Raw genomic sequence first — 22688 nt, 5'->3', positions numbered from 1 at the left:
GAGTAAGAGTGGGAATTCCTGTGGAGAGAGAGACCCTTTAGGAACTGGCTGACAGACTGAAAAAATGACACTCCTGTCAGAATCCTCACCTGGCTAAACAACCAATCAGGAGAAATGGGTGTTGCCACAGAAACAGATAAAACAGTGGGACAGGTGACAGTGCTGACATAGAGCAAGTGCAAATAGTCAACGGATAACAGGTAGAGAGAGAGAGAGAAGAGAGAGAGAGACAGACAGACAAAGAGAGAGAAAGAGAGTGAGACAGACAGACAGACAGACAGACAGACAGACAGACAGACAGACAGGCAGGCAGGCAGGCAGGCAGGCAGGCAGGCAGGCAGGCAGGCAGACAGACATAGAGAGAAAGAGAGACCTCAGGGGCATAACTCAGACACTGAAACAGTCATCACCTTCCAAGGACCAGAACAATACAAATGGAAATATAGGCTAATTCAAACTTTAAAAGATCAACTTTCAGATATCCTGACACCAGGAAAGGACTGAGGACTATTCATACCTGTCCCCAAGGAGAGGATAAGGACAGCCCAAGGACAGACGCACAGCAGCATCAGGAGGAGGTGACAGAGAGACTACAGACTAACTGACCATGGCATCATTCGAACCTCCGGGCCAGTCTCCTCCTTGCTGTGGCCCACAGTTCCCCAGCCTGGGCCAGGAACCTCCAGAACTCAGCATGTACAGTGACTGCTACTACCCTCCTCCATCGCTCCCCAGCCCCCAGCGCACCACCCCCACCTCCTACGACTACAGCACCTCGTCCCCCAATCCTTACCCGTGGTTCAACGGATCCGGCATCAACGCTCCCCCATACCTGGCCACCGCCGGGCCCCCAGGTAACCCTGGGCCCCCCTTCGTCCCCCAGCACTACGGGATGCAGAGGCCCTACCTGGGGCCCGGCAGGGCGGGGGGCCCTGGGGGGGAGCTGGGTTGGTTCTCTCTGCCCTCACAGGAAGACCTGATGAAGCTGGTCCGCCCGCCCTACTCCTACTCCGCCCTCATCGCCATGGCAATCCACGGCGCCCCGGGGCGGCGGCTGACCCTGAGTCAGATCTACCAATACGTGGCTAATAACTTCCCCTTCTACAACAAGAGCAAGGCCGGCTGGCAGAACTCCATCAGGCACAACCTGTCACTCAACGACTGCTTTAAGAAGGTCCCCAGAGATGAGGATGACCCTGGTAAGACTGACTTCATTATGTGTTTGTTTTATTTTAGTACTAAGCCCACAAAATAACCCTTCAATCTAAGGCATGACAGTATTTGATCGTTTAATTATTCATTTTGAATCTAACCAGAACCAAATATGTAATGACAGACTACTGTGAATCTGCTGCTAATCTTTGGTCAAGTCAACAGTGGACTTTTGTTGTCATGTGTCTTTACTTTAGGTAGCCATTGCTGCTTGCCTTTAGAGTGTGTAATAGTCTTGTGATAGAACGGCTTGCCTTTTGAGTGTGTAACAGTCTTGTGATAGAACGGCTTGCCTTTCGAGTGTGTAACAGTCTTGTGATAGAACGGCTTGCCTTTCGAGTGTGTAACAGTCTTGTGATAGAACGGTTTGCCTTTAAAGTGTGTAATAGTCTTGTGATAGAACTGTAGATGAACTGTGTTTAGTAATGATAGTAGATGATGCAGTCAGTAGTCCATCTGTCAACCCCAAACACACACTAATCTATTCCTCTCTCTACCCCTCCCCCCTCTCTCTCTCCCTCACTCTCTCTCTTCCAGGTAAGGGTAACTACTGGACACTAGACCCAAACTGTGAGAAGATGTTTGACAACGGAAACTTTCGTCGTAAAAGGAAGAGGAAGTCTGAATCGCTGTCTGGAGGAGAGGGGGGGTCAGGGGGGCCGGAGTCAGGTGACCCCAACAACCGGGGGAGCCCCCAACCCCCCAGCAACCACGGGATCGACATGTCTCCCACGCCAGAGAGAATCCCCTCCCCTTCCTCCTCAGGTCCCGCTCCTTGCCTGAGCAGCTTCCTGTCTGAGATGTCTGGAGTGGTGTCTGGTGGAGCCAATGAGATCGTAGGAGATTCGCTGAACCGGGCCCTGCCCATAACCCTTACCCTGGACGGGACCCAGAGGCCTACACAGCCTGGGGGTTTTAGTAGTTACTCCCCCAGCTCAGGTCCTTCGGAGTGGGCCTCCCAGCTGCCGCCTCCCCCTGGCCTGTCTTCCTCGCCCACCCACTCTTCCCTTGGTTACAGCAGCCCCATCCTCAGCCAGTTCAATGGGCATTTCTGCCCTGGCTTGGGCTCAGCAAGCATCCTATACCCACGGGAAGGCACAGAGGTCTGAACAGACTGATAGAGGGAGATAGAGGGATGGCCAGAAGTTAGCTAGAGGTCTAAAGACACTAAAGAAAGAAGGAGAGTGAGAAAGAGAGACACGTTTCTACCTGAGACTGAACTGAACCCTCTGCTGACACACACACACACACACACACACACACAAACACACACACACACACACACAAACACACACACACACACACAAACACACACACACACACTCAGTAGTCAGTTAGTGCTGACAGGGCAGGACTCAGTTGCGTGTGACAGCAGGATGAGCAGAGCCTGGTTCCCACGGAAACAGCCGAGTCAGCCATGATGATGCTTCACACACACACACACACACCTGTTTAAGCATCTATAATTGCTGACTGTCATGGGTGACAGTTTTAATTTGTATATATTTTTATTTAACGTGTTTGTTTTATTGTTTATATATGTTATTTTAATGTTTGTGTATGTGTTTTTATCTCTGAGTGCTTGGGTCTAACATATTTGTTCAACATTGTAGAATATTGTTTTGCGATGGATGGCTCAGACCTGGGTTGAAATATATGTGTTTTGTTATTTGAATACTTTTTTCTGTGTATTTTCAAATACACAGCTCAAAACAAGTATTTTTATTTGAGTATTTTAATGGTTATTTGTAAAAAACTAATAGTTGACCACATTTAATTTGAAAGTATTTTCAAATATTTATTTAAAATACTATTTTTTAAATATCTGGGTTAAATGCATGGGAGTGTATTTGAGTCAGTTTATTTGAGTATTTCCAAATAAATTCCAATATTCAACAACTTGTTTTTTCAAATAAATTTGATATGAATATTTATTTTGAACTGTATTGAAAAGTGTTTGAAATACCTGAAATAGTATTTGAACCCAGGTCTGGTATGACTTATACCAACATTGGTCTGATGTTTGTTTTTGATAAGAATAATAAAATACAGAGAAACGTTCTCTGAGGTGTAATCTTCTTACTCTTTTTAACTCTGAAAAAGCCTGCCTAGCTAGTGTTGTAGGGGAGTTATCTGTCCAAACAAATCTTTGTGAAAGATGGTTAATGGTCTCAAACCTTCAGTGAAAAATGACCCTCCTAAAAAACACAGGTAGGACAGAAACAGTCCTGTCAGAGAAACGATGACCAGTGAACCAGGGAAACCTGCTTGTCAGAGTAACTTGATCCTACGGTATGATAAGGATATACTGATGGGTGGATGGTTAGATGAAGCCTGGAGGGTTAACTGACTGTTGTAAAACGGTGAGAATCCCCATACCTCACCCCTCTCTCTTCTCTCTACTCTCACACAATAACTCACCCCTTTTCTCCAAGTCCTGCTGACTGGACAAGACTGGGATTTAGGGAAGGAGAGAAGGAGGGAGTTTATGGAGGTAAAATAGTGACTTAATTATACAAGCTTGTAAAGTATGATTTGCACTTGTAAAATATGAGTTGCACCTGTATACTGAGTTTTGTAGTTGAAAGAAATATTTGCAAACATGTAACTTCTGTTGAGAATAAATGCAACTCGCAAGCAGGTAATGTGATGGGTGAATAAATACAACACGTTCAAACATGTAAATTGATATGTAAACAAATTTAAGAAGATTTGCACGCAACTACATTTGAGAATAAATGCAACTTACTAAACTTGCGACTAGTGAATCTTCTTATGTGAATCAAAACTACATTTGCCGATGTTGAATCTGTGCACTCAGAGTTTCTTAACAGATTTTGCGACTAACCTGTGCCAAAAGTTTTGCAGTTGTAAAAATAAATTCTGCAAGCAAGCAGAACAGAAAAACACGAGCTCTGGTGGACAGGGATTTTTCTTCCGACCAATCAGGTGAGGTGTTGTCATTCTTGAACGTGGAGAAGAAGATTAGATGTGCGTTCACATTTTACAGGGTTCCGGTCTGGAAGCAAGCTTTCCACTGTGCTAAATATGGATCCAATTCGACATCTAGCTAGCTAATCAAGATAAAAAGGTGCGATCGCTCAGATTCTCTCGTAGCAGTTACCTCTAAACTCACCTGGGCACTGCATCAGCTAGATGAATCAAATGCACATTTAATCTTCTTCCCCTTCCTCTCTTGTCTCTTCCCACCTGGACAAAAGTAACACCTACATGAGAATGCTATAAAGTGACTACAGCTCAGCGTTCAACACCATAGTGCCCTCAAAGCTCATCACTAAGCTAAGGACCCTGGGACTAAACACCTCCCTCTGCAACTGGATCCTGGACTTCTTGACGGGCCACCCCCAGGTGGTAAGGGTAGGTAACAACACATCTGCCACGCTGATCCTCAACACGGAGGCCCCCAGGGGTGCATGCTCAGTCCCCTTCTGTACTCCCTGTTCACCCATGACTGCATTGCCAAGCACGACTCCAACACCATCATTAAGTTTGCCGACGACACAACAGTGGTAGGCCTGATCACCGAAAATGATGAGACAACATATAGGGAGGAGGTCAGAGACCTGGCAGTGTGGTGCCAAGATAACAACCTCTCCTTCAACGTGAGCAAGACAAAGAAGATGATCGTGGAATACAAAAGGAGGGCCAAGCACGCCCCCATTCCTATCGACAGGGCTGTAGTGGAGCAGGTTGAGAGCTTGAAGTTCCTTGGTGTCCACATCACCAACAAACTGTCATGGTCCAAACACACCAAGACAGTCGTAAAGAGCGCACGACAAGCCTATTCCCCCTCAGGAGACTGAAAATATTTGGCATGGGTCCTCAGATCCTCAAAAAGTCATACAACTGCACCATCGAGATCATCCCGACTGGTTGCATCACCGCCTGGTATGGCAACTGCTCGGCCTCCGACCGCAAGGCACTACAGAGGGTAGTGCGTACGGCCCAGTACATCACTGGGGCCAAGCTTCCTGCCATCCAGGACCTCTATACCAGGCGGTTTCAGAGGAAGGCCCTAAAAATTATCAAAGACTCCAGCCACCCTAGTCATAGACTGTTCTCTCTGCTACTGCATGGCAAACGGTACTGGAGCACCAAGTCTAGGTCCAAAAAGCTTCTTAACAGCTTCTACCCCCAATCCATAAGACTCCTGAACAGCTAACCAAATAGCTACCCGGACTATTTGCTTTTATGCAAAGAAGATATCTATAGCAAATATTTTTTGCAACTACAAAACTCAGTATGCAGGTGCAATTCATATTTTACATGTGCAAATCATACTTTACATGCTTGTATAATTAAATCACTATTTTACCTCGATAGGGGTTGACTTTTGAGGTGAGAGAGGGTTGAGGTACTTTTCTCATGTGTAAGTTGTAGCAGAATGTAAGATATAGAGCCTGTTAGCCAGATAAGAGACAACTGTGAAACGTCACCCATCAACCCCTCCCCCCTCCCCCCTCCCCCCCCCTCCCATCCCCTCCCCTCCCCCCTTCAGTGTACACACAGAGAGGAACATAAACCAGGAAAGAGCTTTAGGACTGCACCTCCTATCCCCTATCCCCATCTTAATGCTGCTGTTAGGTTGGTCTTGATGGTTACAGGGCCTTGCAAATGTATTCATCCCCCTTGGCGTTTTTCCTATTTTGATGCATTACAACCTGTAATATAAATTGATTTTTATTTGGATTTCATGTATATAACATACACTAAATAGTCTCAATTGGTGAAGTGAAAACTTGTTTCAAAAAATTCAAAAAAATAAATAACGGAAAAGTGGTGCGTGCATATGTATTCACCCCCTTTGCTATGAAGCCCCTAAATAAGATCTGGTGCAACCAATTACCTTCAGAAGTCACATAATTAGTTAAATAAAGTCCACCTGTGTGCAATCTAAGTCTCACATGATCTGTCACATGATCTCAGTATATATACACCTGTTCTGAAATGCCCCAGAGTCTGCAAAACCACTTAGCAAGGGGCACCACCAAGCAAGCGACACCATGAAGACCAAGGAGCTCTCCAAACAGGTCAGAGACAAAGTTGTGGAGTACAGATCAGGGTTGGGTTATATGAAAATATCAGAAACTTTGAACATCCCACAGAGCACCATTAAATCATTATAAAAAAATGGAAAGAATATGACACCACAACAAACCTGCCAAGAGAGGGCCACCCACCAAAACTCACAGACCAGGCAAGGAGGGCATTAATCAGAGAGGCAACAAAGAGACCAAAGATAACCCCGAAGGAGCTGCAAAGCTCCACAGCGGAGATTGGAGTATCTGTCCATAGGACCACTTTAAGCCGTACACTCCACAGAGCTGGGTTTTACGGAAGAGTGGCCAAAAAAAGCCATTGCTTAAAGAAAACAATAAGCAAACACATTTGGTGTTCGCCAAAAGGCATGTGGGAGACTCCCCAAACATATGGAAGAAGGTACTCTGGTCAGATGAGACTAAAATTGAACTTTCTGGCCATCAAGGAAAACGCTATATCTGGCGCAAACCCAACACCTCTCATCACCCCGAGAACACCATCCCCACAGTGAAGCATGGTGGTGACAGCATCATGCTGTGGGGATGTTTTTCATCGGCAGGGACTGGGAAACTGGTCAGACTTGAAGGAATGATGGATGGCACTAAATACAAGGAAATTCTTGAGGGAAACCTGTTTGTCTTCCAGAGATTTGAGACTGGGACGGAGGTTCACCTTCCAGCAGGACAATGACCCTAAGCATACTGCTAAAGCAACACTCAAGTGGTTTAAGGGGAAACATTTAAATGTCTTGGAATGGCCTAGTCAAAGCCCAGACCTCAATCCAATTGAGAATCTGTGGTATGACTGATTGATTGCTGTACACCAGCGGAACCCATCCAACTTGAAGGAGCTGGAGCAGTTTTGCCTTGAAGAATGGGCAAAAATCCCAGTGGCTAGATGTGCAAAGCTCATAAAGACATACCCCAAGAGACTTGCAGCTGTAATTGCTGCAAAAGGTGGCTCTACAAAGTATTGCATTTGGGAGGGTGAATAGTTATGCACGCTCAAGTTCTGTTTTTTTGTCTTATTTCTTGTTTGTTTTCAAAGTGCTAGGCATGTTGTGTAAATCAAATGTTATAAACCCCCAAAAATCCATTTTAATTCAAGGTTGTAAGGCAACAAAATAGGAAAAATGCAAAGGGGGGTGAATACTTTCTCAAGCCATTGTATGTTCCTGTATTGATTTGATTGATTGTATTGTTCTCATATGCATATCTAATCTAATTTAATTTAATTGAGAAGCATGAAATCTCTTGGAGGAAGAAATTGGTCTAAACCAGAGGATTCGTTTTGAGAATCACTGCCTTGCCAAGCTTTTATGCAAAGAAGATATCTATAGCAAACAAGACTGTCATCAAGTACAAACACACACACACACACACACACACACACACACACACACACACACAGGAATCAATCTCTCACACACACAGGCCCGCCTCTCTAACCTCTAGGCTATCTGCCTACCCACTAGAGAAGTGAAAGAGTGAAAGTTATATTGTAACACTATTCAAATATCTCATGTTTCAACATGCACATTTCCATCAGAAATTGTCTTCTTGGCTAAATAACTTATTTATCCTGCCAACACAGTTTTTCGGTGTCTTTTTCAAAGCCAGTTTTGCCATGTGAGGATGATGGTGCCAAATGGTACCCTGTCCTATGCAAAGTACACTACTTTTGACCAGAGCCCTATGTGTCCTGATCAAAAGTAGTGCACTATATAGGGAATAGGGTGTCATTTGTGACTCAAACAGTGTGTAGCCTAAAGTATGGTGGTTGTATTTAACCCTGCCTTGTCTTGATCCTTTTAGCTCTCTCTGTCTGTCTGTCTGGCTGTCTGGCTGTCTGGCTGTCTGGCTGGCTGGCTGGCTGGCTGGCTGGCTGGCTGGCTGTCTGCCAACCAACTGAAACAGAACAGAAACCAAATCTAGGGTTCTGGAGTGTAATCCTTTAGCCGCCTTCAAATTGACACAGTTACGAAATAAATGCAAATACCGTTCAACCGTTAATAAAACCGCTGATAGGGGCGACAGGGGTCAGGGTTGAAGCAGTGTTTTCCTAAAGGAAATGTGGGCCCTGGTCAAAAGTAGTGCACTATATTGGGAAAAGAGGGACATTTAGGACTAGCCTACATAATCTGTATGTTATGAGAGTATGCAGCCGCACCCATTAATCACTGTACAGTAGTAGTTATAGTTCATATGGCCTGGGGTGGTACTGCTCAACACTGCAGTAGGAGATATAGTTCATATGGCCACTGCAGTAGGATTAAAATCTATACATCCTCAGATAAACCTGCTGCCTGTCTTGTGGCTGTAAACCCCACACATCACATAGCACCTGTTTACAGTTGAAGTCGGAAGTTTACATACACTAAGGTTAGAGTCATTAAAACTTGTTTTTCAACCACTCCACACATTTGTTGTTAGCAAACTATAGTTTTGGCAAGTCGGTTAGGACATCAACTTTGTGCATAACACAAGTAATTTTTCCAACAATTGTTTACAGACAGATTATTTAACTTATAATTCACCGTATCACAATTCCAATGGGTCAGACGTTTTCATACACTAAGTTGACTGTGCCTTTAAATAGCTTGAAAAATTCCAGAAAATGATGTCATGGCTTTAGAAGCTTCTGATAGGCTAATTTACATAATTTGAGTCAATTGGAAGTGTACCTGTGGATGTATTTCAAGGCCTACTTTCAAACTCAATGCCTCTTTGCTTGACATCATGGGAAAATCAAAAGAAATCAGCCAAGACCTCAGATAAAATATTGTAGACCTCCACAAGTCTGGTTCATCCTTGGGAGCAATTTCCAAACGCCTGAAGGTACTGCGTTCATCTGTACAAACAATAGTATGCAAGTATAAACACCATGGGACCACACAGCCATCATACCGCTCAGGAAGGAGATGCGTTCTGTCTCCTAGAGATGAACGTACTTTGGTGCGAAAAGTGCAAATCAGAACAGCAGCAAAGGACCTTGTGAAGATGCTGGAGGAAACAGGTACAAAAGTATCTATATCCACAGTAAAACGAGTCCTATATCGACATAACCTGAAAGGCCGCTCAGCAAGGAAGAAGCCACTGCTCCAAAACCGCCATAAAAAACCCAGACTACGGTTTGCAACTGCACATGGGGACAAAGATCGTACTTTTTGGAGAAATGTCCTCTGGTCTGATGAAACAAAAATAGAACTGTTTGGCCATAATGACCATCGTTATGTTTGGAAGAAAAAGGGGGATGCTTGCAAGCTAAAGAACACCATCTCAACTGTGAAGCACGGGGGTGGCATCATCATGCTGTGGGGGTGCTTTGCTGCAGGAGGGACTGGTGCACTTCACAAAATAGATGGCATAATGAGGAAGGAAAATTATGTGGATATATTGAAGCAACATCTCAAGACATCAGTCAGGAAGTTAAAGCTTGGTCGCAAATGGGTCTTCCAAATAATAATAATAATAATATAATAATAATATGCCATTTAGCAGACGCTTTTATCCAAAGCGACTTACAGTCATGTGCACATACATTTTTACGTATGCGTGATCCCGGGGATCGAACCCACTACCCTGGCGTTACAAGCGCCATGCTCTACCAATTGAGCTACAGAGGACCACAAATGGACAATGACCCCAAGCATGCTTCCAAAGTTGTGGCAAAATGGCTTAAGGACAACAAAGTCAAGGTATTGGAGTGGCCATCACAAAGCCCTGACCTCAATCCTATAGAAAATGTGTGGGCAGAACTGAAAAAGCATGTGCGAGCAAGGAGGCCTACAAACCTGACTCAGTTACACCAGCTCTGTCAGGAGGAATGGGCCAAAATTCACCCAACTTAATGTGGGAAGCTTGTGGAAGGCTACCCGAATTGTTTAACCCAAGTTAAACAATTTAAATGCAATGCTACCAAATACTAATTTAGTGTATGTAAACTTTTGACCCACTGGGAATGTGATGAAAGAAATAAAAGCTGAAATAAATAATTCTCTCTACTATTATTCTGACATTTCACATTCTTAAAATTAAGTGGTGATCCTAACTGACCTAAGACAGGGAATGTTTACTAGGATTAAATGTCAGGAATTGTGAAAAACTGAGTTTAAATGTATTTGGCTAAGGTGTATGTAAACTTCTGACTTCAACTGTATCTAACAGAACACACACACACACACACACACACACACACACACACACACACACATACACACACCTGTTTAAGCATGACCATTACAGTGTCTAAGTGGGTGCTGGTTTTAGAATGAAGAATGTTTAAACAGTAAACCCAGAAGGATTATGATAGCAGTCTAACCAAGAGGGGGGTGGGGGGGTGGGGGGATAGGCTGAGACTGGCAACTATGTGGATAATGGACTGCAGACTGTCTGTGTGTGTGTGTGTGTGTGTGTCTGTCACTATTCTACAATGTGAGAGGATTGAGAGAGAGACAGCATCACTTTCAATGTCTTCAGCCCAAACAGAAGGCAAACCGCCCTCCTTCTGAAACAAAACAACACGCAAACGCACACGCACACACACGCACGCACACACACACACACACACACACACACACACACACACACACACACACACACACACACACACACACACACACACACACACACACACACACACACACACACACACACACACACACACACACACACACACACGTCTGTGTTTACTAAAACAGTCATGACCTATCTGTGCTGTTTAGTAAACTCAGAAAGGATGCAAGGCCTGAAGACTTGTCTCTCTCATCCTGTATTGTAGTTAGGAGAGGACACACACCCTTCCAATCCACTGTTGTGTGTAAACACACACACACACACACACACTCCACACACACTCCTGACAGACGCACAGGACATGAGGGGGATTGCGTAAATATTCTTGTAAATATCAAATGTCTTTGTCATTGCATTCATACTACTTCTCTCTCTCCTTCGTTCTCTCTCTCTCCTTCGTTCTCTCTCTCCTTCGTTCTCTCTCTCCTTCTCTCTCTCTCTCTCTCTTTCGTTCTCTCTCTCTCCTTCGTTCTCTCTCTCTCCTTCGTTCTCTCTCTCTCTCCTTCTCTCTCTCTCTCTTTCGTTCTCTCTCTCTCCTTTGTTCTCTCTCTCCTTCGTTCTCTCTCTCCTTCGTTCTCTCTCTCTCTCTCCTTCATTCTCTCTCTCTCTTTCGTTCTCTCTCTCCTTCGTTCTCTCTCTCCTTCGTTCTCTCTCTCTTTCGTTCTCTCTCTCTCTCTCCTTCGTTCTCTCTCTGCTTCGTTCTCTCTCTCTCTCTCTCCTTCATTCTCTCTCTCCTTCGTTCTCTCTCTCTCTCCTTCGTTCTCTCTCTCCTTCGTTCTCTCTCTCTCTCCTTCGTTCTCTCTCTCTCTCTCCTTCGTTCTCTCTCCTTCATTCTCTCTCTCTCTCTCCTTCGTTCTCTCTCTCTCCTTCGTTCTCTCTCCTTCGTTCTCTCTCTCTCAATTTTCTTCTTTTTTCTTTTGATTGATCAATTGTGAGCAATGTATTGACAGCATCATTCAGCTTTTGTAAATCAGATGATTAGCCATAACTACCTGTAGGTAAGATAATATACGCAACAGGATTCTGAGTGTCAATCATAAATACTATTGAAATAGAAACACACTTCCATCCAGACAATGACTGGAATATAGAATTACTAAAACATAAACAAAAGTTGTTCTTCATCAAAACAGACATGCTATTTTCTTATTCACAGCTTTTGCTATAAAGGTCAGACCCATATGCTATCCAGCTTATGTTTTCTGGTAAAAAACGAAGGAGTTCAGAGCCATGTTCCCATTCCGGCTCCATTTTTGGATCACTATAGACAAGTTTTTGAGCCGTTTCCGCTCTACTTCCTGAACTCCTCCCGTCGATGCAATCCACTTCCGTTCTGCCAGGCTGGGTTTGTTTTGCTAGCTAGCTCCGCTGTGCCGACAAAGCACTGATATCGCAGTGACAAAGAGGATATAAAAATTACAATTACAACATGAAGAAAAGTGGTTCGGGAACGACGTGTGCGGTAGTTGGTTGCAAAAACTCGAGAAAGCACCTGAACGAGTGGTTAGATAGAGAGTGCTACGACCACAAACCAGCTACGAAGAGGCAATGTCCATGCGCTCCATTGTTTACATTTTTTCGCAAGCCTGATACCGACTCGGAATCAAGGACCTGGCTGAAGGCATTGAATCTAAAGAAACCACCCCTCAACGTTTTTGTTTGTTCCTATCACTTTGTTGACCAAAAACCTACCAAGGATAATCCTTTCCCAGAGTTGTGGTTGGGATACAATCGCCCTCCCCAGCCAAAGAGGCGTCAACTCACCCAGCGGACCACTGCCTCCCCCAGATAAAGAAACGCAGACTTGAATCTGAGGGTAAGTTCAGCAACTTTAGCTATGAAGCTGACAATACTGTTAATTATGAAGAAGTTGTCATACATTAACATTGCTACCGGTATTTTGCTAAGGCAGTTGATTGTTTTGGAGATGGGACAAACAATGCCCACGATAGCTACATCATTAATTGTGTGTGTGTGTGTGTGTGTGTGTGTGCCTGCCTGCGTGTGCCTTAGTCTACATCATAAATACAATGCAAGGTGGCAGGCTGTTGTGATGATGATTGTGTGTGTGCGTGTGAGTGCAATGTTGTAGTACACATTTTTCCATTGTGATGTTTGTAGTGAGAGGACTCTATGCCTGCATTAATTTTGCTCCATCCATGTTTTCTCTTCCCCTTTTTAGATGCTCCAGAAACCTGTCAGCCTGTCTGTGAGGCCGAGCCTGCTACACCAAAATTTCGAGATGCCCAGACCCAATGGGAGGATCCGTCACATATTGATCACATTTACTGTTCAACAACACAGTCTGTTAAAGTAGACAAGGCCACACAGTGCGAGGCAGAAATGGGTCCTACTGTGACCAGCACCACGGTCATTGATGATGCTAGGTCCCGGCTGTATACAGGAGTGCTTATGGTTCAATTCTTCACCCTGGTGACGGTGTTGTTGCCTTTCAGTAAGCCATCAATTACCCTTCCTGTTGTTGACCAAATACTTATGACGTTGATGAAACTAAAACTAAACCTAATATTAGGAGATATTGCTCACCGCTTCAATGTGTCTACATCCATGGCAAGCATTGTGATTAGTCACTTGATTGACGTGATGGGTGAACAGTTCAAAGTCCTGATCCCCTGGCTTCCAAGAGAGACCATTCGTGCCACCATGCCCTTGTCGTTTCAGAGGAACTACCCTCGAACCACCTGCATCATTGACTGTGCCGAAAGTGCCATGCAGAGAGCCACAAACCACGACTCAAGGAGTGACACTTTCAGCCAGTATAAATCACGCAACACTGTGAAATATCTCGTCGCTGTGGCCCCTAATGGGCTAATCATGTTTATATCTGATGCCTATGCTGGCAGAAGCAGCGATAAGTTTATCACCATGGACAGTGGGTTCCTAGACTATCTGAGGGCTGGTGATGAGGTCATGGCGGACCGTGGGTTCACCATTCGAGACTTGCTTGATGAGAGAAGGGTCAGTTTGAACATCCCTGCTTTCACCTACAGGCGCAATCAGTTGACCAATGAGGAGACGACATGCACCAGGCGAGTAGCCAATGTCCGCATACATGTGGAAAGAGCAATCCAGAGACTGAAGGTGTTTAAGATTTTATCCCAGAATGTTCCCATCAGCATGGCACCGAAACTGGACAACATCTTAACCATCTGTGCTGGCCTAGTTAACCTGAAGAGTCCACTGATCAGTGAGGTTTAGAATCTTGCCCTTTTATTTTATTTTATTTTTATTTCACCTTTATTTAACCAGGTAAGCCAGTTGAGAACAAGTTCTCATTTACAACTGCGACCTGGCCAAGATAAAGCAAAGCAGTGCGATAAAAACAACACAGAGTTACATATGGGGTAAAAAACATAAAGTCAAAAATCCAACAGAAAATATATATACAGTGTGTGCAAATGTAGCAAGTTATGGAGGTAAGGCAATAAATAGGCTATAGTGCTAAATCATTACAATTAGTATTAACACTGGAATGCTAGATGTGCAAGAGATTATGTGCAAATAGAGATACTGGGGTGCAAAAGAGCAAAATAAATAACAATATAGGGATGAGGTAGTTGGGTGGGCTAATTTCAGATGGGCTGTGTACAGGTGCAGTGATCGGTAAGGTGCTCTGACAACTGATGCTTAAAGTTAGTGAGGGAGATAAGAGTCTCCAGCTTCAGAGATTTTTGCAATTCGTTCCAGTCATTGGCAGCAGAGAACTGGAAGGAATGGCGGCAAAGGAGGTGTTGGCTTTGGGAATGACCAGTGAGATATACCTGCTGGAGCGCAGACTACGGGTGGGTACTGCTATGGTGACCAATGAGCTAAGATAAGGCGGGGATTTGCCTAGCAGTGATTTATAGATGGCCTGGAGCCAGTGGGTTTGATGCACCGAACATGTAGTGAGGACCAGCCAACAAGAGCGTACAGGTCACAGTGGTGGGTAGCGTATGGGGCTTTGGAGACAAAACGGATGGCACTGTGATAGACTACATCCAATTTGCTGAGTAGAGTGTTGGAGGCTATTTTGTAAATGACATCGCCGAAGTCAAGGATCGGTAGGATAGTCAGTTTTACGAGGGCATGTTTGGCAGCATGAGTGAAGGAGGCTTTGTTGCGAAATAGGAAGCCGATTCTAGATTTAACTTTGGATTGGAGATTCTTTATGTGAGTCTGGAAGGAGAGTTTACAGTCTAACCAGACACCTAGGTATTTGTAGTTGTCCACATACTCTAGGTCAGACCCGTCCAAGAGTGGTGATTCTAGTCGGGTGGGCGGGTGCCAGCAGCGTTCGATTGAAAAGCATGCATTTAGTTTTACTAGTGTTTAAGAGCAGTTGGAGGCTACTGAAGGAGTGTTGTATGGCATTTAAGCTCGTTTGGAGGTTTGTTAACACAGTGTCCAATGAAGGGCCAGATGTATACAAAATGGTGTCGTCTCGTAGAGGTGGATCTGAGAGTCACCAGCAGCAAGAGCGACATCATTGATATACACAGAGAAAAGTGTCGGCCCAAGAATTGAACCCTGTGGCACCCCCATAGAGACTGCCATAGGTCCAGACAACAGGCCCTCCGATTTGACACACTGAACTCTATCTGAGAAGTAGTTGGTGAACCAGGCGAGGCAGTCATTTGAGAAACCAAGGCTATTTAGTCTGCCAATAAGAATGCGGTGGTTGACAGAGTCGAAAGCCTTGGCCAGGTCGATGAAGACGGCTGCACAGTACTGTCTATTATCAATCGCGGTTATAATATCGTTTAGGACCTTGAGCGTGGCTGAAGTGCACCCATGACCAGCTCGGAAACCGGATTGCATAGCGGAGAAGGTACGGTGGTATTCGAAATGGTCGGTGATCTGTTTGTTAACTTGGCTTTCAAATACTTTCGAAAGGCAGGGCAGGATGGATATAGGTCTGTAGCAGTTTGGATCTAGAGTGTCACCCCCTTTGAAGAGGGGGATGACCGCGGCAGCTTTCCAATCTCTGGGGATCTTAGACGTTATGAAAGAGAGGTGGAACAGACTAGTAATAGGGGTTGCGACAATTTCGGCGGCTAGTTTTAGAAAGAAAGGGTCCAGATTGTCTAGCCCAGCTGATTTGTAGGGGTCCAGATTTTGCAGCCATTTCAAAACGTCTGCTGTCTTAATTTGTGTGAAGGAGAAGCGGGGGGGGGCATGGGCAAGTTTCAGCGGAGGGTGCAGAGTTGGTGGCCGGGGTAGTGGTAGCCAGATGGAAAGCATGGCCAGCTGTAGCAAAATGCTTGTTGAAATTCTCGATTATTGTAGATTTATCGGTGGTGATAGTGTTTCCTAGCCTCAGTGCAGTGGGCAACTGGGAGGAAGTGCTCTTATTCTCCATGGACTTTACAGTGTCCCAAAACTTTTTGGAGTTAGTGCTACAGGATGCAAATTTCTGTTTGAAAAAAGTTTGCCTTTGCTATCCTGACTGCTTGTGTATATTGGTTCCTAACTTCCCTGAAAAGTTGCATATCGCGGGGGCTATTTGATGCTAATGCAGTACGCCACAGGATGTTTTTGTGCTGGTCAAGGGCAGTCAAGTCTGAGGAGAACCAGGGGCTATATCGGTTCTTAGTTCTGTATTTTTTGAATGGGGCATGTTTATTTAAGATTGAGAGGAAATTACTTTTAAGGAACAACCAGGCATCCTCTACTGACGGAATGAGATCTATATCCATCCAGGATACCTGGGCCAGGTCAATTAGGAAGGCCTGCTCGCTAAAGTGTTTTAGGGAGCGTTTGACAGTGATGAGGGGTGGTCGTTTGACCGCGGACCCGTTACGGACGCAGGCAATAAGGCAGTGATCGCTGAGATCCTGGTTGAAGACAGCTGAGGTGTATTTAGAGGGTATGTTAGTCAGGATGATATCTATGAGGGTACCCATGTTTACGGATTTAGGTTTGTAAATGGTAGGTTCGTTGATAATTTGCGTGAGGTTGAGGGCATCTAGTTTGGATTGTAGGATGGCCGGGGTATTAAGCATATCCCAATTTAGGTCACCAAGCAGTACGAACTCTGAGGATAAATGGGGGCAATCAATTCACATATGGTGTCCAGGGAACATCTGGGGGCTGAGGGGGGTCTGTAGCAAGCGGCAACAGTGAGAGACTTATTTCTGGAAAGGTGGATTTTTAGAAGTAGAAGCTCAAACTGTTTGGGCACAGACCTGGATAGTATGATAGAGCTCTGCAGGCTATCTCTACAGTAGATTGCAACTCCACCCCCTTTGGCAGTTCTATCTAGACGGAAAATGTTATAGTTGGGGATGGAAATTTCAGAATTTTTGGTGGCCTTCCTGAGCCAGGATTCAGACACTGCTAGAACATCAGGGTTGGCGGAGTGTGCTAACGCAGTGAATAACTCAAACTTAGGAAGTAGACTTCTGATGTTTACGTGCAAGAAATCAAGACTTTTGCGATTACAGAAGTCAGCAAATGATAGCGCCTGGGGAGTAGGAGTGATACTGAGGGCTGCAGGGCCTGGGTTAGCCTCTACATCACCAGAGGAACAGAGGAGGACTAGAATAAGGAAACGGCTAAAGGCTTTAAGAACTGGTCTTCTAGTGCGTCGGGTACATAGAATAAAGGGGGCAGATTTCCGGGTGTTGTAGAAAAGATTCAGGGCATTATGTACAGACAAGGATATGGAAGGATATGAGTAAAGTGGGGGTAAACCTAAGCGTTGGGCAACAATGAAAGAGATAGTATCACTAGAGGCATCAATTGAGTCGGTCTCTGCGTGTATGGGGGGTGGGACAAAGGAGCTATCTAAGGCAGGTTTAGCTGGGCTGGGGGATCTACAGTGAAATAGTACAATTAGAAATAACCGAAACAACAATAAGCTAACCATGTTTGGGCTGAGGCTAAACATAAACAGGATGTAGTACCGTAAAAAGGAACAGTCCAGCAGACATCAGCTGTATAGCTGAGTTATCATAAGGTCTGGTGAACAGCAATAGGATAGTTCGGAGGCTGCTAAAGCACTAGCAGGTAAGAGGCCACGGCTAGCGTGTGCTAGCGGGCCGGGGCTAGCAGATGGAATCTTCGTGGTCGACGTCGTCGCAACCACATCAGACGATTTCGTCGGCAGACCAGTCGTGTAGGATCGGCGGGGCTCCGTGTCAACACTAGGTGGTCCCGTCCGGTTGACAGAGAGGTAGATAGCCGGGAGATGGGCCTAGCTCAGGATGATTAGCCAGACCACAGCGTCCATTTAGTTGAAGCTAGCTGGTAGCGATGAATCCGGAGTTAAAGGTCCAGTGATTCAGTGATTCCGGCAGAAAAACTGATATGTTCTGGGTCGATAACGCGCTGTGCAGACTGGCGAATATCCGGTGATTAATATCCAGTGATTGAATTAATCCCGCAGAAAAAAATCCAATGTTCTGGGTGAAATACCGCTAACTGTGGCTAATAGCAAGTAGCTAGTTAGCTGGCTAGCTAGTTTCAACTGGAGATTCTAGATAAAAGGTAAGTCAATAATAGAATCCGTTCCACATTGAGTGAGGCGGGTTGCAGGAAAGTATATTTTGTAGAAGGATGAAAAGTCTGATAGGGAAATATGTACGAAAAATACAAAAAAACAGGGTATTTACAGGCTATTTACAGACACACGACAAAAACAGAACTGCACTACTTCGCCATCTTGGATTCAGCCCTGTGTCCCTGTCTACCAACACCCAGCCATGTTGTTCATTAAATACAGATAAACACAACAAATACTGCGTGCATTGTATTTTTTAATATTATATATGAATATTTTCATAGTGATGTAATTGTGTGGGCTGCTTTTGTATTTTACTTTTTAATACCTGTTAAGATTAAACACGCAATCTTTCTTGTTGAAGCCATTTGTTTAGTTTCCTCAAAACAATTAATTAATCCAGTGTTATTTATGTACAGTATGAGCTTACTATGAATTATGAACTGTGTTAAAATAAATTGTAGCACTCTAAGGATTGAAATTACATCAAACTTTATTTTCACTCAAACAGTAGGCACACTGATATATTGCACAGCATAAAGAGATCATGTAAACAATGGACATCTGTTGGCTCCTGTGGGCATTACCTAAATAAGGCAGTTTATTTTGGTTTTAAAATGCTGAGATATTTACTGCAGAACTGTAACCTTCCCTCAACAAAATCATCAACAATTTTCGGGAGCATGTGGGCAAAGTAGAATGTGCGCAGCCTTATGATATGCCCCTGGACAAAGCCTTGGTCGTAGGGTACTTGATTTCTAGGTGCTCAGTTTTGTTCCAGATCACCAACTTGGAGTGCTGAAGCCCTGTGCAGTGCATCCCAATTTGTACCTGCATGTAGTAGCCTTTTGGACCATTGCAGGCAAGCTTGTTCCCAAGCTAGCGTCGACATCGCTGTGTTTACACCGGCAGACGTTGTGCAAACAACTTCCGGCGGAAATGAAATGCATTTGTGCAGAGTTATGGCGCCACCCGGGATACAGCGCGTAAACTTGTGTATACTCCAAGTCAGAGATTCCCGAAAAATCCCAACAGACAAATCCCAATATTCAATATCCCGATTCCCACATGAAAAACAAAACAATCATCCTCTATATCTGCTGTCCATCTTCTGTCCTGGGCTTCAGACTGCTGTGAATGATCTGACCCACCGTTCTCTCTCCCTGGACTTCAGACTGCTGTGAATGATCTGACCCACCGTTCTCTCTCCCTGGAAAATACAGTTTAAAGACAACAAACACACTGTGTGTGTGTGTGTGTGTGTGTGTGTGTGTGTGTGTGTGTGTGTGTGTGTGTGTGTGTGTGTGTGTGTGTGTGTGTGTGTGTGTGAATCACTCTTATTTCTCACTAAAATGTTGGGCTAAATCAGGGTCACACAGTGTGTTTTGGTAGTCTTAAACAAATCTACTTTGAAACAAAAGTATACACCTCACACATATGGTTATGGGCTTTATAAAAAAAAGACACCTGTACCATGTCAGCTATAGAGTTGAAATGTATTACATTTTGAGTTTGCATCCCAATATTACACTTTATATATATCACAGAAGACTGAACTATAACAAAACCATTTGACATAGAAACACCAGATTTTCGGTGTTTATAAAAATAATAGTGTTGATTAATTATGAAATTATGAAAAACATGAATAACTCCACCCATGAGGCCACTAGGCCATTTGACTGCAGGAAAGGGCTACTGCCAGTGGCATGTCATTAGTAAAAATAGAAATGAGTAGTGGGCCAAGAGAGCTGCCCTGCGGTACACCACACTTTACATGTTTAACATTAGAGAAGCTTCCTTTGAAGAAAACCCTCTGTGTTTTATTAGATAGATACACTATATATACAACAGTATGTGGACACCCCTTCAAATGACTGGATTCGGCTATTACAGCCACACCCGTTACTGACAGTTGAATCAAATCGAGCACACAGCCATGCAATCTCCTTAGACACACATTGGCAGTAGAATGGCCTTACTGAAGAGCTCAGTGACTTTCAACGTGGCACCGTCCTAGGATGCCAACTTTCCAACAAGTCAGTTTGTCAAATTTCTGCCCTTCTAGAGCTTCCCCGGTTAACTGTAAGTGCTGTTATTGGAAAGTAGAAACGTCTAGGAGCCGTAAAGTGGTAGGCCAAACATGCTCACAGAACGGGACCGCTGAAGCGAGTAGCCACGCAAAAATCGTCTGTCCTCAGTAGCAACACTCACTACCGAGTTCCAAACGGGCTCTGGAAGCAACATCAGGACAATAACTGTTCATTGGGAGCTTCATGAAATGGGTTTCCATGGCCGAGTAGCTGCAAACAAGCCTAAGATTACCATGCGCAATGTCAATAGTCCAGGTAGCCATAATTAACTGTTCAGGAGTCTTATGGCTTGGGGGTAGAAGCTGTTAAGAAGCCTTTTGGACCTAGACTTGGTGCTCCAGTACCGCTTGCCATGCGGTAGCAGAGAGAACAGTCTATGACTAGGGTGGCTGGAGTCTTTGATAATTTTTAGGGCCTTCCTCTGAAACCGCCTGGTATAGAGGTCCTGGATGGCAGGAAGCTTGACCCCAGTGATGTACTGGGCCGTACACACTACCCTCTGTAGTGCCTTGCGGTCGGAGGCCGAGCAGTTGCCATACCTGGCGGTGATGCAACCAGTCGGGATGATCTCGATGGTGCAGCTGTAGAACTTTTTGAGGATCTGAGGACCCATGCCAAATCTTTTCAGTCTCCTGAGGGGGAATAGGCTTTGTCGTGCCCTCTTCACGACTGTCTTGGTGTGTTTGGACCATTACATTTACATTTTACATTTTAGTCATTTAGCAGACGCTCTTATCCAGAGCGACTTACAGGAGCAATTAGGGTTAAGTGCCTTGCTCAAGGGCACATTAACGTCATTTAGGAGACGCTCTTAGCCAAAGCGACTCACAAATTGGTGCGTTCACCCTATAGCCAGTGGGATAACCACTTTACAATTGGGGACCATGATAACCACTTTACAATTGGGGACCATGATAGTTTGTTGGTGATGTGGACACCAAGGAACTTGAAGCTCTCAACCTGTTCCACTACAGCCCCATTGATGAGAATGGGGGCGTGCTCAGTCCTCTTTTTTTTCCTGTAGTCCACAATCATCTCCTTTGTCTTGATCACGTTGAGGGAGAAGTTGTTATCCTGGCACCACACAGCCAGGTCTCTGACCTCCTCCCTATAGGCTGTCTCATTGTTGTCGGTGATCAGGCCTACCACTGTTTTGTCGTCGGCAAACATAATGGTGTTGGAAACTTGCCTGGCCATGCAGTCATGGGTGAACAGTGAGTACAGGAGGGGACTGAGCACGCACCCCTGAGGGGCCCCCGAGTTGAGGATCAGCGTGGCAGATGTGTAGTTACCTACCCTTACCACCTGGGGGCGGCCCATCAGGAAGTCCAGGATCCAGTTGCAGAATGAGGTGTTTAGTCCCAGGGTCCTTAGCATAGTGATGAGCTTTGAGGGCACTATGGTGTTGAACGCTGAGCTGTAGTCAATGAATAGCATTCTCACGTAGGTGTTCCTCCTTGGTCAGCACATGCTCGGAGTACACGTCCTGGTAATCCGTCTGGCCCTGCTGCCTTGTGAATGTTGACCTGCTTAAAAGTCTTACTCACATCGGCTACGGAGAGTGTGATCACATAGTCATTCGGAACAGCTGATGCTCTCATGCATGCTTCAGTGTTGCTTGCCTCGAAGCGAGCATAGAAGTGATTTAGCTCGTCTGGTAGGCTTGTGTCACTGGGCAGCTCGCAGCTGTGCTTCCCTTTGTAGTCTGTAATAGTTTTCAAGCCCTGCCACAACCGACAAACGTCGGAACCGGTGTAGTACGATTCAATCTTAGTCCTGTATTGACTCTTTGCCTGTTTGATGGTTCGTCGGAGAGCATGGCGGGATTTCTTATAAGCATCCGGGTTAGAGTCCCGCTCCTTGAAAGCGGCAGCTCTACCCTTTAGCTCAGTGCGGATGTTGCCTGTAATCCATGGCTTCTGGTTGGGGTATGTACGTACGGTCACTGTGGGTATGACGTCAATTGATGAAGCCAGTGACTGATGTGGTGTACTTCCTCAATGCTATCGGAAGAATCCCGGAACATATTCCAGTCCGTGCTAGAAAAACAGTCCTGTAGTTTAGCATCTCCGTCATCTGACCACTTCCTTATAAACCGAGTCACTGGTGCTTCCTGCTTTAGTTTTTGCTTATAAGCAGGAATCAGGAGGATAAAGTTATGGTCAGATTTGCCAAATGGAGGGCGAGGGAGAGCTTTGTACGCATCTCTGTGTGTGGAGTAAAGGTGGTCTAGAGTTTTTTTTC

General features: G+C 44.9%; 2 protein-coding genes across 2 annotated transcripts; both read left to right on the top strand.

Annotated features, from left to right (window-relative positions):
- Positions 1 to 323: 323 nt before the first annotated feature.
- On the top strand, positions 324 to 3945 carry LOC121536746 (forkhead box protein I1-ema-like). Its single transcript, XM_041844262.1, has 2 exons — positions 324 to 1199; positions 1750 to 3945. Exons 1-2 carry the CDS (start codon positions 608 to 610, stop codon positions 2319 to 2321), a joined length of 1164 nt encoding a protein of 387 aa, XP_041700196.1. The 5' UTR covers positions 324 to 607; the 3' UTR covers positions 2322 to 3945.
- Positions 3455 to 18567, top strand: LOC123492709. The gene is made up of 3 exons (XM_045225498.1): positions 3455 to 3504; positions 13301 to 14075; positions 18526 to 18567. The coding sequence occupies exons 1-2, from the start codon at positions 3455 to 3457 to the stop codon at positions 14064 to 14066; spliced, it is 816 nt and encodes a 271-aa protein (XP_045081433.1). The 3' UTR covers positions 14067 to 14075; positions 18526 to 18567.
- The last annotated feature ends 4121 nt before the right edge of the window (positions 18568 to 22688 follow it).

This window comes from Coregonus clupeaformis, chromosome 2, assembly GCF_020615455.1.
Source record: "Coregonus clupeaformis isolate EN_2021a chromosome 2, ASM2061545v1, whole genome shotgun sequence".
Classification (NCBI taxonomy): domain Eukaryota; kingdom Metazoa; phylum Chordata; class Actinopteri; order Salmoniformes; family Salmonidae; genus Coregonus; species Coregonus clupeaformis.
Note: the sequence above shows the minus strand (reverse complement) of the source record. Positions and strands in the feature narration are given on the sequence as shown.

Bases quoted from the DNA above. Each gene is read 5' to 3' on its own strand.
- LOC121536746 (XM_041844262.1), top strand. From the start codon at position 608: ATGGCATCATTCGAACCTCCGGGCCAGTCTCCTCCTTGCTGTGGCCCA. The intron at 1,200-1,749 runs GTAAGACTGACT...TCTCTCTTCCAG, and splicing joins CAGAGATGAGGATGACCCTG to GTAAGGGTAACTACTGGACA.
- LOC123492709 (XM_045225498.1), top strand. From the start codon at position 3,455: ATGACCAGTGAACCAGGGAAACCTGCTTGTCAGAGTAACTTGATCCTA. The intron at 3,505-13,300 runs GTATGATAAGGA...GTTGTTGCCTTT, and splicing joins CAGAGTAACTTGATCCTACG to CAGTAAGCCATCAATTACCC.